Source organism: Microcebus murinus, chromosome 6 (genome assembly GCF_040939455.1).
Source record: "Microcebus murinus isolate Inina chromosome 6, M.murinus_Inina_mat1.0, whole genome shotgun sequence".
NCBI classification, from domain to species: Eukaryota; Metazoa; Chordata; class Mammalia; order Primates; family Cheirogaleidae; genus Microcebus; species Microcebus murinus.
This window is the reverse complement of record NC_134109.1, coordinates 36,363,925-36,378,825: the sequence shown is the minus strand read 5'-3', so window position 1 is coordinate 36,378,825 and position 14,901 is coordinate 36,363,925. Positions and strand designations below refer to the sequence as shown.

Genomic DNA, 14,901 nt, shown 5'->3' with positions numbered 1-14,901 from the left:
GGTGTAAGTTTTTGGTATGGAATAGTATTTTATAATATACATGTTGGCACTTTCTTAGTGATAATTTGAATGTTGTAGGCTGGAGAAGAACATGAAAAAGAACATGAAGAATTCATAGGGCAGCTAAAAGTTGCTGAAGAGGTTGAAAAACTCATTGGACAAGTGGAAATCTGGGAGGCAGAAACCAAATCTCTTTTGGATCTTCTGAGACCTGAAGATGATGTGGATACCTCCATGGAAGAATCTTTGCAGGTATGAGTATAAAAGTATTTATTAAGAGGGTATTTTCATGGTTGTGGATGTATGTTTTAGGATCAATAGAAAGTTTTAAAGTAAATAGTACTAAACCTATAGTTTAAATTTTCTTTATTAGGAGTTTTAAGAAAATGCATGGATTCGTCTCCCTGGATCATTTGCTATGATTTTGCTTGAAGACAGAGGATAAATTAGGATATCACTTATGATACCTTACAAGTATTAAGTTCTGGGACTAATTTTCCCTGTTATAGAATGGGGATTAACACATTCTCTTGCATCAGAGGGCAATGAGGGATGAGTGAGTGAGTTCAGTCACATATAGCTCAGTGCAGTGTGAATATAAGAGATTATATAATCTGCTTTGAAAGTTCATCTTCTGATTAAGCCACTTTCCTCTCCTTACTTGATGCTAGGAGGGTGACTAATGTTGTAAGAACTCCATTCTGTCTTTATTCTCAGGCAATTGACTCATTGAAAGGCAATGAGGCAAGAGTGTGTTTTAATATTACTTAGTTCTCCTGGGAAAAGAGTTATCATTGAGCTTTTTACTGAGTTCCAGCTCAGCTATAAAACCTATAGAGCATGTTATAAATTACAACAAGAAGGGAAGTTCCTGGAATAAAAGAGCATTTACATAATTTTTCTAAGCCTACTTTTCTGAATGGTATACATTTCAGCATTTTGTGTTTTCATTGTTTGTAAGAATGATAGTTTTTATTGCTTTGAAAATATTATATAAATGTATCAGCCATCTGCCAATGCTTTTCTAATTTTATTTTTTATATGTGTTTGCTCTATCTAGAATTTATTTTAATGAAAAAAATGAGATAGAAATTCAATATTTAAAAATTATTCTTTAAATACTATTTTTTTTTTTTTTTTTAAGACAGAGTCTCGCTTTGTTGCCCAGGCTAGAGTGAGTGCCATGGCGTCAGCCTAGCTCACAGCAACCTCAAACTCCTGGGCTCAAGCAATCCTCCTGCCTCAGCCTCCCAAGTAGCTGGGACTACAGGCACGCGCCACCATGCCCGGCTAATTGTATATATATATATATTAGTTGGCCAATTAATTTCTTTCTATTTTTATAGTAGAGACAGGGTCTCGCTCAGGCTGGTTTTGAACTCCTGACCTTGAGCAATCCGCCCGCCTCGGCCTCCCAGAGTGCTAGGATTACAAGCGTGAGCCACCACGCCCGGCCTAAATACTATTTTTTAATTTAAAATTATTTTAAAATATTTTCAAAACAGTAAAAATGACTCCTTTTATAAACAATGAAAATATAAATATATGAAAATGTTCTTCTATTAAGAAAGAATCAAGTAGATCTCTATCAGATCAAAATATATTCTTAAGAAATGCAAGTTGCTGAACAATATTGATAATATGTTCTGATTTGTATGTGTGGGGTTTTTTTGTTTTGTTATTTTTGTTGTTGTTATTGTTTGCTTTTTTTTTTTTTTTTTTTTTTCCTGAGGCAGGGTCTCACTCTGTTGCCCAGGCTGGAATGCAGTGGCATGAGCATAGCTCACTGTAACCTCAAACTGCTAGGCTCAGTGATCCTCCTGCCTCAGCCTCCTGAGTAGCTGGGACTACAGGCATGTGACACATCACCTGGCTATTTTTTTTTAATTTTTGGTAGAGACTGGGTCTTGCTTTGTTGCTCAGGCTGGTCTTGATCTCCTTGCCTCAAGTGATCTTCCTGCTTTGGTGTCTCAAAGTGCTGTGATTACAGGCATGAGCCACTATGCCTGGCCTCATTTGTGTTTTTTAAGACTGAGTTGTGTTTTTATACTCTATGCATTTATATTCATAGAAGAAACCTGTTAGGACATACAAATAACTCACTTAGTCTGACTTGATCCTGCATGATGCCCAGCTCCTAGTGTAGCTCCTGGTACATAGTACTCATAAAATAAATATTTCTAAAATGAGCTTGGAAATGATTGATTAAATGACAGGCTAAGGGAGAGATGGGGGAGAAGAAGAATGTTTTCTTTACATGCTGCACCTTTTATTTATTTATTTTTTATTTTTTTAGACAGAGTCTCACTCTCTTTTCCCAGGATAGAGTGCCATGGCATCAGCCTAGCTCACAGCAACCTCAAACTCCTGGGCTTGAGCGATCCTTCTGTCTGAGCCTCCTGAGTAGTTGGGACTACAGGCATGTGCCACCATTCCTGGCTAATCTTTTTTTTCTATATATTTTTAACTGGCCAATTTATTTTTGTCTATTTTTTAGTAGCGACGGGGTCTCGCTCTTGCTCAGGCTGGTTTTGAATTCCTGACCTTGAGCAGTCCACCCACCTTGGCCTGCCAGAATGCTAGCCACCACGCCCAGCCTTAGTTTTGTTTTTTTTTTACAAGAGCTTTTTTGTTATTTTTATAATTAAAAAGAGGGAAAAATGGAAATTTTATATGAATGTGCTAATTTCAGAATATTAAAATCACTATAATTCCACTGCCATAAGAGAATTAATGTCACCATTTACATTGCCGATATCATATAATTTTTATATTTTCATACTCATGCCACTATGAGTTGTAATTAAAAAATTATTTTTTGTGAACTTGAAAACTGAAAAGTGGTATCTCATTGTTTTAATTTTTTATACTTCTTTGGTTATATGTAAGATTGAACTATCTTTCATATATTTATTAGATATTTGTTTCTGTAAATTATTTGTTTTTGTATTTTTAGAATTTTCTTTGGGATATTGATATGTTTCTTATTGAATTATACAAGCTCTTTGTGATCCATTTTCATTTTTGTAGCAAATATTTTTACTAGGTTGTTGACTTTTAAGTTGTTTTATTTTATTTTACAATGGAGCTTTTTAATATTTATATAGCCATGTCTGTCCTTGCTGTTATGCCTGCTATCTACACCCAGATAGCAGATTGATTTTCATGGATAATGTCTTTTTGTGGTTTCATATTGTATATGTAACTTTCTGATCTATATGGAATATGTTTTTCCTATATAGTATAAAGCAAAGTTCTAAAAAGATTATTTTCCAATAGCCATTTTCTTCAGTAACATTTATTGAATTCCCTTCCCTGCTAATTTGTCTTAGAAACAACTTCATTTTAAGGTTTATCACTTTTCTTTCAACTCATTTTCTACCGATGTTGTACTACTTCTAGTCTTTATTTTATTGATATGTTCACTATATAAAGAATAATCTGTAAAAGAACATGTTCAGAATCTGTATTAATATAAAATAACAAAATGAATTTTTGAAATAACATTTTTCAGAATACAAACTTGCTTAATTTTGGATAAATAATGAACTTTTTTGGTTTCCTGATGGGATTATTACAATTAATGTTTAATACACAATCAGAATGTTCATTGTGATCTCACTTCAATTTGTTTTTACAGCGTCTTATTGCCAAAGGCTCTATGTATGACGAGCTTATGGCTAGAGCGGAGGATACTTTACAAATGGATATACAGAGTATTTCAAGCCAGGAGTCCCTCCAACATGTTATCAAGGCTGGGCTTCAGACAAAGATTCGAGAAGCTAAAGACAAAGTCCAGGTCTCTTTTTAATATTCCCTATTTAACAGATCTCTTCTTTAAAACTGAGCAGTCACGGGTCGGTGATGAAGGGTTGGGTAAGCTCTCTAGCTTGGAAACATTTTGTAAAATATTACTTTTGCGTTATATTTTATTTTTTTAACAATTCACAGCATATTGGCAAATATAATAAATCATATATTCCTTTTTCTAGTGGGAAAATATGAGTTGCTACTCAAAGAAAACATATATTAACTTCTGAATTTACTAAAATGTTGGGCCAAGTGTTAATTTGAGAATTTTTTTGTCTTTGTAGATCAATGTAGTAAAACTTGTTGCAATGTTGAAGAGCTCAACTGACATTTCTCCAGAAGTGGATGTCAGGCTGAAGGCAGAAGAATCACTGAAGGAAATTGAATCATACATTACGAGGGCTGAGCAGTTACTTGGGCAAAGAGAGAGCCCCGGTGGACTCATTTCAAAATATAAGGTGGGAATGTTTTCAGCCATCAAGTGTAGCATATTTATTATTAACTACCTATCTTGTTTAAAATCAAGATGTTTCCTTCATTGTAATGATATACAAAGTTACAAATGATATACAAAGTTACTGTAACTTGAAAAAGTTTCTCAGTATCGTACATTGTTTCCCTGAGGCTATTAAAACTAAATATTCAAATGGAGATATTTTTGATTCAAATTTTATTATGGATCTGCTGAATGTCCTCAGTGATACAGTATAAGGAGCACAGCTGACTCTAGGACATTGAATAAGAATTTAATTTCTCTGGCCTTTTTATTTGTGAAATGAGCATAATAATTCCAGCCATATCCAGCTGCCAGATTTGTTGTGAGGCTTTCAGTGAAAACAGGGAAAGGAAGGCATTTTGCATAGTTAAAATTTTCTGAATGTAAAAAAATGCTATCATTATTAAAATGCTTTCGTAAGTGTTGTTTACAGACATATACTCATCTGTAGGTAACTACCCAATAATGTTGTTTTGTATGGAGACAGTTTCAGGTTGGTTTTTGCATGGTTTGATAGGCAGTTGATTGTAGCTTAAGATGGAGCCAAACCAGAGACTCACTATTAATTAACACTGTTGGAGGTGCGAGGGGATTAGAAGCAAAGCTAAATAGTGTCTCCACCCTGGGACACATTGGAGAGGTAGAGTAGTATGTGTTTGTTTATTCAGCATTTAGCACATTTACCAAACACTTAAAATGAGCTGAGCATTTTGTGGGGACAAAGATGCAAGAAGGCAACGCCCCCGTCCTGCGGCTCACACGTATTATGAACAGAAGGGACTTCCTCCAGCCTCTCTTCATGTCACTTCTGGGCCACAACCCTATTTTGGCTTCCTGGATTGTTAACCACACTAGACCCTGTTATGTCAGTCATTTCATCACTGCTTTTCTCATGACCTCAAAAGCCCTCACCTGCTTGATCTTGTGCTGTTTGCACTTGGCTGGCCTCCAATGTCAACTAATTCTCTCTGTCTTTTAACCCCCCTCTTTGCTCCCAGGTTACTGAGAGTGCTGAAATGACCTTAAGAATCAGTGGTTCTTTTATATAATCCCTAGGCTGGATTTGAGAAGGGCAGATATGATCTGCTCAGGAAAGAGAGAAGGAAAAAAGATAGAGGCTTCATCTTTACCAGAGAGAAGAGTTGAGGTGTCCATCCTTATCCATTTTCCTTACTCACCGTCTTTTGGATTCCCCCTTCTTTGCCTCTGGCTTTTAGCGAAGTGGATACATTTTCACAGCAGAAGCAAGGTCCCTGCACTGCCAGGTATTGCCCCGAGACTGCTGGGACTCCATGTACACATGGCTGTGGAGGTGCCCTCCTGGCCTACAGGGCTCGGGTGTCCCCCTAGGTCGTCAGTCTGGCATTCATTCCTCAGGAACCCTAGAGGAGGACCTGGAGCTCAGCGTGGTGCCCCAGCTACAGCAAGCCCATAATATTTAATGCACATGTAGTGAGTGAATGAACAAATAGCTTCTCCCTGGGAATTACTGTCATCTTCTCTTTCCTGTAGGTTTTCTGCTTTTACACAGGCCCTGACCTATTTTTTCTGCTAGGCTGGGTTTTTGCTCCTGTAGAGTGTGCCGGGGAAGGAGCAGACACATCCCCGTGAAGGCTGTCCCATCCTGTCTACGTACTGCTACTCTTTCCCTGGGGCTGTCCCATCCCTGTCTATATACTGCTGCTCCTTCCCTGGGGTGGGACTGCCAGCACAGCTGGCCCTGGGCAAAACTTTGAAGTTGATGGTGAGGTAATGTGGCCTCCTGGCAGCTTACTCTGCTCTGCACAGTAGTGCATAACTGCCATATTAGCCCTACTGTGAATTTTGTCCTACTGCAACACTAGTTTCTAATACGTGCAGATACTCTTGTCGTATTTTTTGCTTGTAAAGTACGGTTGTCTGCTCAATATTTAAGAACTTTAGAGGATACATTGCCAGTGGCTCATTACCCTGACAATACACCTTTTAATTTTTTATCCATGGGATAACAAAAATCATTTGGAATATCACGAAGGGGTCTTAATCTGGGCCTCAACTGTTTAACTACATTTGAATAATAAATATTTTGCAATTCTTTTCAAAAGAACTCAAGAGACGAGAAGGGGATATAAACCTAAATTTACAAAGAGAAATCTCTGTAAATCTTCAAATAGCCTTCAGAGACTCCCTTCTTAGTTCTACCTGTTGTAAAGACATACCAAATTAGCTTTGAGAATTTGGCACTAGAATAAGATTTCTATGGTCTTATTTGCTTTTTTTGTTTGTTTGTTTTATGCCTTTTTTTTTTTTAGGAGGCACTAATAATTTCTAATACTAAAAGTCTGACCAAATATTTGAAAGCTGTTGGAGACCTAAAAAATAATGCAACTGAGGATGTAAGGCTATCTTTGGAAGAAAAGAGTAGCGCTATCTGTGCCAAGTGGGAGGTAAGAACATGCTGTGTATCTGGGGCTTGTGTTTATGGGTGGGACTGTTGTCAGACTCAACCTGGGCCTGTTGTCAGATTCATTCCTGGGGTTCCCCTGATGGGCTGACCCCTGCAGGCTGCAATCCCAGGTTTCATATGAAGTTTCATAGCAGAATAGGCATAGGCTGTGGTTGCAGGCACACTAGAGTCGGCAAGGTACTTAACTATTAAGAGCCTCACTGATAAAATGGGAATAACACCACCTAATTGGCAGGATTGTTGCAAGGAGTTATATAAAGAATCTACCATTAAGATTGTGTTCTGGTAATGAATGGTAATTAATATTAAATGGTAATTATTATTAGAATGTATAATTAATGAATTATAATTGATATTTTAAGTGTATGTGTGTATATATCTGTTTATATATGTAATTAAGGGTCCTCCTAAAATGCTTTTTAAAATAAACTTTTAAATTTTATGTTAATTTCACAGTTTTAAATTTATAGTATTATTGCATACATGCTACAGAGAGTTCCAGTATACTCCCTGCCCAGGTTCTTCTATTATTAACATCATATATTAGTATAGTACCTGCTACACAATTAGTGGGCCGATATTGATACATTATTATTAACTGAAGTTTGTACTTTATTCACATTTTCACAGTTTTCCCCTAATGTTCCTCTTCCCAGAATACACATTAGATTTACTTATGTCTCCTTTGGCTCAGATATGTGTTTTGCATATAGTTTCTCCCCGTCTGTTGCTTGTCTTTTCATTTTCTTAACAGTGTCTTTCACAGCTAAACTACATTTGTAGTTGTTAAAAAGAAAAAAAAATATGTTTATGGGTCTGGGTTGTTTTAAAACACTCTCCCTAAAGATTATATGGATAAATAAAATATCGCTTAAGCTCTATTTCTGTCCTTTTGTTACTACACATATTTTTATTGTCTCTACAAATACTTTTTCAGTGTGTTTTTGTTCTCACAGTTAATATGGTCCTTTGTTTTTTGCAGTTTCTTCATCATGAACTGTCTTTGTATATTCAACAACTAAAAATAGATATTGAAAAAGGAAAGCTTAGTGACAATATTTTAAAACTTGAAAAGCAAATAAATAAAGAAAAGAAACTTATTCGTAGAGGAAGGACCAAGGGTCTCATCAAAGAACATGAGGTATAACAGCTTATTTCCACTGAAATGTTGTCATCGTCTTGGGGTTTACCTTTAATGGTTGTGTATATGCCTTTAGCCTAGGATTAAATCTGCTCTGAAAATTCCTCTAGCTCTCTTGTCCTCTGGGATTATCACTTCTGTGGTGCAAGCTCTCACTAGAGCCTGTGCTCTACTTTTTAGAAGTGAGAGAAGTCATCACTGAGTTAATATTTCATGATTTCCCTTGCTGTGACTCAGTGGCCTTTGTCCTGAGATTCTCTTGGTCACAAATGTGTCGACTGTTACCTAAGTACCCACAGTTGCTTGTATCGGGACACGGTGTCCTCAGCTTCTGTGCAAACTAGCAAATCAGGGCATAAAGCAACTGGGGCAAATCTAATGATCTCATTTTGGTCTCCATCCTATTTAATATTTGATTGTTTTTATATATTTGACAGTAGCGACCCCTCTGTTCATTTCTTTTTAACTTTCTACTGCTGTGACTCTTCCAATATCAGTCTCTTTTGCTTTTTTATATAATATGTAAAATTGGCAGCGGAGCTGGTCACAGTGGCTCATGCTTATAATCTTAGCACTCTGTGAAGCCAAGGTGAGTGGACTGTTTGAGGCCAGGAGTTCAAAACCAGCCTGAACAAGAACAAGACCACCTCTACAAAAATAGAAAAATTAGCTGGGCATGATGGCTCATGCCTGTAGTCCTGGCTACTTGGGAGGCTGAGGCAGGAGGATGGTTTGAGCCCAGGAGTTTGAGGTTGCTGTGAGCTGTGATGATGCCACTGCACTCTAGCCTGGGCGACAGAGCGAGGCTCTCTCAAAAAAAAAAAATGACTTTGGCAGTGAGTCCTTCTTTTTACTGTCCTTCACAAATTTCCCTTTTTATCCTGTTATCTTAATGTTTTGATTTGGGGGGATGTGTCCATTTTGGGCTAATTTTCTGCTTCCTGTAGGTGATTTTATGTGTTCTGGGGTTTTACTTGCCTCCTCTACACTGATAGCACCTTAGCCTTTCCAGCAGAATCCTTTCACCTGAGTTCCACATTCTGTTTGCTGTCCCGGGTATTCTTCAGAGACCTCAAATTCAGCATGTCCAAAACGGAACCAATAACATCTCCTCTCAAATGTTGCATCCTTTCCCTTCCTTCCTCTCGGCCTTCATCGAGTCTGTTGCTAAATCCCACCGGGTACTCTTCAGAGCGGCTGCTTCCTTTCCTCCCTGTCCGTTGCTGTTGCCACCTACCTAAGCCAGGGCTGTTGTCTCAGTATGATGAGGGTGGCATCATCTCCCATGGCCACCACCAGCGTTATCCTTTTGAGCCTTTGTTCTGTGGATCTTATATCTCCGGCTCGCCATGTCCCTCAGGACAACTGGAACTTCTTAGAAGACCACTCAGTTCCTTCGCAGTCTGGCCCCAGGGCTCCCCTTTAGGATCCCTTTTCCCGTGCTGTGTGCTCCAGCCACATGGACTCCTGATTCTTCCAGAACATCTGGGGCTTTTCATCTTCTTGGGGATTCTTCTGGATCCTTCTTAGAAATGTCCGCTCTCCCCTTCTACTTGGAGAATTTGTGCCTGTTCCTTCCGCGTCCAGCTCACATGGCTTCCTCTTGTGCGGTGGCCTTTTCTGTCTCCTTAAGGCAGGTGGGGGCTGTATCATCGCACCTGTCTCACCATGTGCTGGCTATTTGTGTGTCTGTGTCGCTGAACTGCCAATTCCTGTAGGGCTGACTTCCTCATCTTTTTTCCTCCGGTGCCTGCTGTCATACCAGGCACACAGTAGATGGCCTGTGAAAGAACGCATTGTTAACGTCACACACATCTGTTCCTTTCGAATCCTTCTGGAATAATCATGTAAACTCATCTGAAGCACATTTCCTGCCTTACTTCTTCAATTAGGCTTGCTTTTCCGAGGACGGCATTCTGTACCAGCTTCATCAGCACATGGATGTCCTGCGGGAGCTGTGCAAAGAGCTGACTTCACAGAAGAGCCAGCAAGAAGTGCAGAGAGCCCTCAAAGATTATGAACAGAAGATAGAACGACTTCTGAAATGCGCTTCCGAGATTCACACGGCCCTGCAGCCCACGATGGGAGGCACGTCGAAAACCGAGCCCCTACTTCCTAAGAGCAGCTCTGCTTCAGGGTAAAATGGAATGAAGCCTTTTGCAGAATCAAATGACATTAGGCATTATTTATTCTCTTTTAAGTTTCATTTGTTCTTACTCTATTTTAATATGCAATTTTGATTCCTTCCCAGGGGGACCACGACCACATCTGAGAATAGAGGAAGGGATTTCCACAGTGAGGGGCCATTTGTGAAATCAGATCACCAGCCATCAGCCGAAAAGGCGGTAAATGTGGATAATGTGTTTTAGAAGTAAACCCAATGTAAAGGCCAAGGGGATAACAATCCACTTCTCATTAAGTGTTGGTTTTAGTTATCTGATTGTTTTCATCAGCTGAGAATACTCACTTACATAATGCAAGGAAGGCTGATTCTGAAAGAATTAGGCTGCAATGAACCAAAGCTATAGCGAGCATGACCTCATCTTCCTCTGAGTATATGAACAGTTCTTTCAGACAGAGGCCATTCTGGACCATTCTGAATGCACACTCTCTGTGTACATTGCTGTGGAGGGTAGAAGAGGTTCCTCAGAGCGGCTGAGCTGCACAGATGCGTCAGTTTCAGTGAGAGGAACAAGTTCATTTATTATTTACTTTTTCCTTTTCCTCGTTAAAATATATTTTACTTTCTTTGGGAATTGAATTTTCAAAATTCTTGAAGTCTAGGTAATTTGGCACTTACTGTATATCTGCCCAAGACTGCCTGTCAGAATGTGTGGGGGGGAAAGGAAGAAGGTGTGTTTGTTTTGAGAGGTTTTCTCCTAGACAGAAGGTTGGGTTTTCTGTCTACTTTTGACTGTGTGCTTTATGGCTATGTGGTCTCAGGCAGGAGCAACATTTAGGGCCTGGGAGAGTCCTTTACCATGCTGTCATACCAATTAGAAGGTGAGACTCAGTCTAATAAATCTCCTCTGTCCTATGGGAATACTTTTCTCAGAGCTGAGACGTTTCAAACAAATTGTATTCTCTCTTGGTTTGGGACATAAAGAATCAATGATATATCTTTGAGCATAAGGCATTTATCTTTTCCCAGTGATTAAGTATGATTAAGATACTATGTTTACTGTTTTACATATTTGCTTAGGCAGTGGAACCAATTACAGATTTTAACCTGGCATCTGAGTTAAAGCCTCAACAAGAAGAAAGCATTACAGAGAAGTGTGAGAAGGCTCACAGCGCATCTATAAATACTTTACTAGAGAGGTAAGCTCTTTTTAAACAGCTGGAAAATCCATCAAAAATCTTTCATGAATGCAAACATATTGTGCTTTTTAATAGTTTTGTTTTCCTTTAGTCTAGCATGTGGTCCAGTAGCTTAAACAGAAATCCCATGGCATTTCTTCATGTACAATTGACACTAATTGAAAAAATTTTTATCTTATTTTAAAAATTAAGTGCTATAATGTTGCATTTAATTTTTTTCTCAGGTACGATACACACAAAGAGATTCTTGAGTTACACCTACAAAACAACACATTCAGGATTACTTCTGATTTCTCTACTGAAAAGGAAAGGAGTAGTTCCTGTCTGCAGGATAAACTGACAGATCTACAGGTAATTACTAAAAATATAATTTTTCTGGTTCTCTCTTTTGTTAGAATATAATACCACCATGGGCATAGACATCACCGTTTTTTTGTTGAGATCACATATGCTAAACGTTTCCAAAGAACTCTCTTTGTTGGTTTGCATTTCTAATATCACCTTATTCCAGAAAGTGATTTGCTTTCAAGTACTAAACCGAGGAAAGACTTTGAGGCAGGGTCCTAATTTATTGCCTATGTTCTAATCTGGTACTGCAGATATTGTGGCTTAAAAAGGGTTTTTGTTTGTTTGTTCTTATTTGCTTTTGTGTATAGGGCTTCAGATGAATTAGTCAAAAACTCGTTTGAGCCGGACGCGGTGGCGCGCGCCTGTAGTCCCAGCTACCCGGGAGGCTGAGACAGGAGGATCGCTTGAGTCCAGGAGTTCTGGGCTGTAGTGCGCTATGCCGATCGGGTGTCCGCACTAAGTTCGGCATCAATATGGTGACCTCCTGGGAGCGTGGGACCACCAGGTTGCCTAAGGAGGGGTGAACCGGCCCAGGTCGGAAACGGAGCAGGTCAAAACTCCCGTGCTGATCAGTAGTGGGATCGCGCCTGTGAATAGCCACTGCACTCCAGCCTGGGCAACGTAGCGAGACCCCGTCTCTAAAAAAAAAAAACTCGTTTGAGTGTGCTTTCAACCTGATCCTTAGTTGCTCCAAAATTAACAAACCAGTGACTCTGAATATTGTTTTAGTCATTTATCATCTTGATGAGATCGTCACATTGTCTGAAAGTGCTGTGCACCAATTGTTGACTGTCTGATGTCGGGCAGTGAGGGGCAGACAGTAGAGGTGTTTTCACTCTAAATGATGGATCACCTTACTGCAGAGGCAGTATTACAATACTCAGGAGCAAGAGAAAGAATAATCTATCCGTGGTGGGTACACACATCATAAGCTCTGCAAATAAGTGTCTTCCTAATTTTGAAGATTATCTATGCATTGCAGCATAGCATTCTTGTTGCATGCTTGTGAGTGCACTCGAGTGAATCCTCGCAGTGGAGAAAAGGGGCCTGGGTGGCTCCTACAGTGTCCTCTCATATTTTCTAATTTCCTTCATTTTATTGTGCCAGGTCTCAGTCACACTCTATCTGGCTCCTCTCTACTTTTCATCTGATGTACATAATGATCTCTTTTCATCTGATGTACTACTGATCTCTCAGTGAGATTCTGTAGCAGTGCCTTTAAAAAAAATAATAAAAACACAAAATAAGGAGGTGGAATAGTATAAAATTATAGGTATTAATTATAGATCATAAGCTAATTTCATTCACTTCTTGTTTGCATAGAAACAGTTTTAGTTCACTCCAATTTTCTTTTAGACGGTAACAAAGATTTACTATATAGAGAAAATAGAATACCTGTTCTTACATCTATGTGTATCTTTCTAAATTGTATTCTGTGTCTGTACCTTAGGGCAAGGGAGTTTGGATACCATTGACAGCCGTATTGTCAACTGCCTTGACTTCATTGAATGCGTCCTCTGAGAGCAGAGTTAATGTCATTATTCCCTAAAGGACAGTGTACTTGTAGGTGGTTGGAAGATATTTTTAAACGATTTCTGGAACACATTGTGTTTGCTCCCACAGTTGGCGATGGTCTCATTTTGTAACAATTGTGCCTGTTACCCATTAGTTGATAAATTAATTTATGTGTTTCATCCAGATCTTAAAAACTGAAACTGATGCTTGCTGGAAAGAGTTTGAAATCACTTCATCGAAGTTAGAAAATCTTGTGAGTGACAAAAAGAAGCCTTTTGTAGTTAAAGACAGAGACAGATTAAAGGGAAAGGAAGGAGAGCTTCAGATGACACTTAATGCCAGGTAAAATTCTCAGATATGTTAGCCGTGAATTTAATACATTTGCTGAATTTTAATATGTCCATTTAAGAAAGGCTATTACTATACTAAGTGTGTTATTTTATTTAAATGTCTCAACAACCATAAGAGAGGTTACCATTATGATTGCCATTTTAGTGATAAGGAAAATGATACTCAGGTTAAATAATGCAACCAGGCCATCCTGGTAACTAGAGACTTAAGTGGACCTTAAGATCTGACAGGTTCCTAAGGCCATTGGAGAAGCATATTCTTCCCACTGACTCCTCTTGGACATGAATTTGGCCAGGCCACATAACCTTTCTGGTCATTGGTTTCTTCATTTCTGAAATAAGAGTGCTGTCATTACCCCATATACATTGGCGATATATATCCAGGACATATTCCCATTTTATGTAGAAAGAAACTGAGACACAGAGTGAATATATCACCTATCCATATTCACACATTTCAATTTGTTACCAGTAGAGCCTATTCTTTGAACTTTTTTTTATAATCTATTTATTAGTTTTATTTTTTTATTACCTCATATTATGGGGGTACAAATATTGTTAGGGTTACATATCTTGCCCCGCCCCCCCCCTGCTATGCCAGAGCTTCAAGCATGTCCAGCCTCCAGGTGGTGCGCACCACACTCACCGTGTAAGTGCATACCCTTCCCCTCCTCCCCCCTTCCACCTGTCCACCTCCCAATAACAGATTTTTTTTTTAGACATTTTGGTTACAGTGTATATCTTTGCTTCTCCCTAAAAAGGGATAGAGGTAATTCCTTACCCCCCACAATCCTCACCACATTCTTAAGATGTGGTCTCTCCCCCTAAGTCCCTGTTGAACACTACCGTTTTTTGAGCACCGTAGTTTTAGTCTGTCAGTACCAATTTGATGGCGAGTAGATGTGCAGCCCATTTTCCAGATCTTGTGTTGTCTCGCTTTGTATTACGGGCTTAAGCTTAATCCAGGATAGCATAAACGGTGCTAGCTCACTGTCATTTTTTAGGATTGAGTAATATTCCATTGTGAGCATATACCACATTTTAGTTATCCACTCATGAATTGACGGGCACTTGGATAGTTTCCATGACCGTGCAATAGTGAATTGTGTATTCTGGTGCAGATGTCTTTATAATAGAAAGACTTATGTTCTTTTGGGTAGATGCCCAACAATGCTATTGCTGGGTCGAATGGTATTTCTATTTCTAGCTGTTTGAGGTATCTCCAAATTCTTTCCACAAAGGTTGCACTGATTTGCGGTCCCACCAGCAGTGTAAGAGTGTTCCTGTCTCTCTGCATCCTCGCCAGCATTTGTTGTTTTGGGATTTCTTGATACAGGCCATTCTCAAATTATCCCATAATTATAATAAAATAGTCATGTGGTTTCTTAGTTGTCAAAGTGAAGTTAGATTACATTCAATATTTTATTTCAAAGAAAGGGAAAGGCTTTGCTTTTTCCAAAGGCTTGGTATGTTT

The 14,901-nt window shown here is 38.8% G+C and overlaps 1 protein-coding gene across 6 annotated transcripts in view; it reads left to right on the top strand.

Annotated features, from left to right (window-relative positions):
* Positions 1-14,901, top strand: part of SYNE2 (spectrin repeat containing nuclear envelope protein 2) — a 306,127-nt gene that overhangs the window by 103,400 nt on the left and 187,826 nt on the right. For all 6 annotated transcript variants that reach the window (XM_076003979.1, XM_076003977.1, XM_076003981.1 and 3 more), the window contains 10 exons: positions 79-252; positions 3,641-3,799; positions 4,095-4,268; positions 6,598-6,732; positions 7,735-7,893; positions 9,786-10,030; positions 10,145-10,238; positions 11,096-11,214; positions 11,439-11,565; positions 13,262-13,419. In XM_076003979.1, coding sequence (XP_075860094.1) covers positions 79-252; positions 3,641-3,799; positions 4,095-4,268; positions 6,598-6,732; positions 7,735-7,893; positions 9,786-10,030; positions 10,145-10,238; positions 11,096-11,214; positions 11,439-11,565; positions 13,262-13,419 — 1,544 coding nt within the window. The remainder of the gene's footprint in view (positions 1-78; positions 253-3,640; positions 3,800-4,094; positions 4,269-6,597; positions 6,733-7,734; positions 7,894-9,785; positions 10,031-10,144; positions 10,239-11,095; positions 11,215-11,438; positions 11,566-13,261; positions 13,420-14,901) is intronic.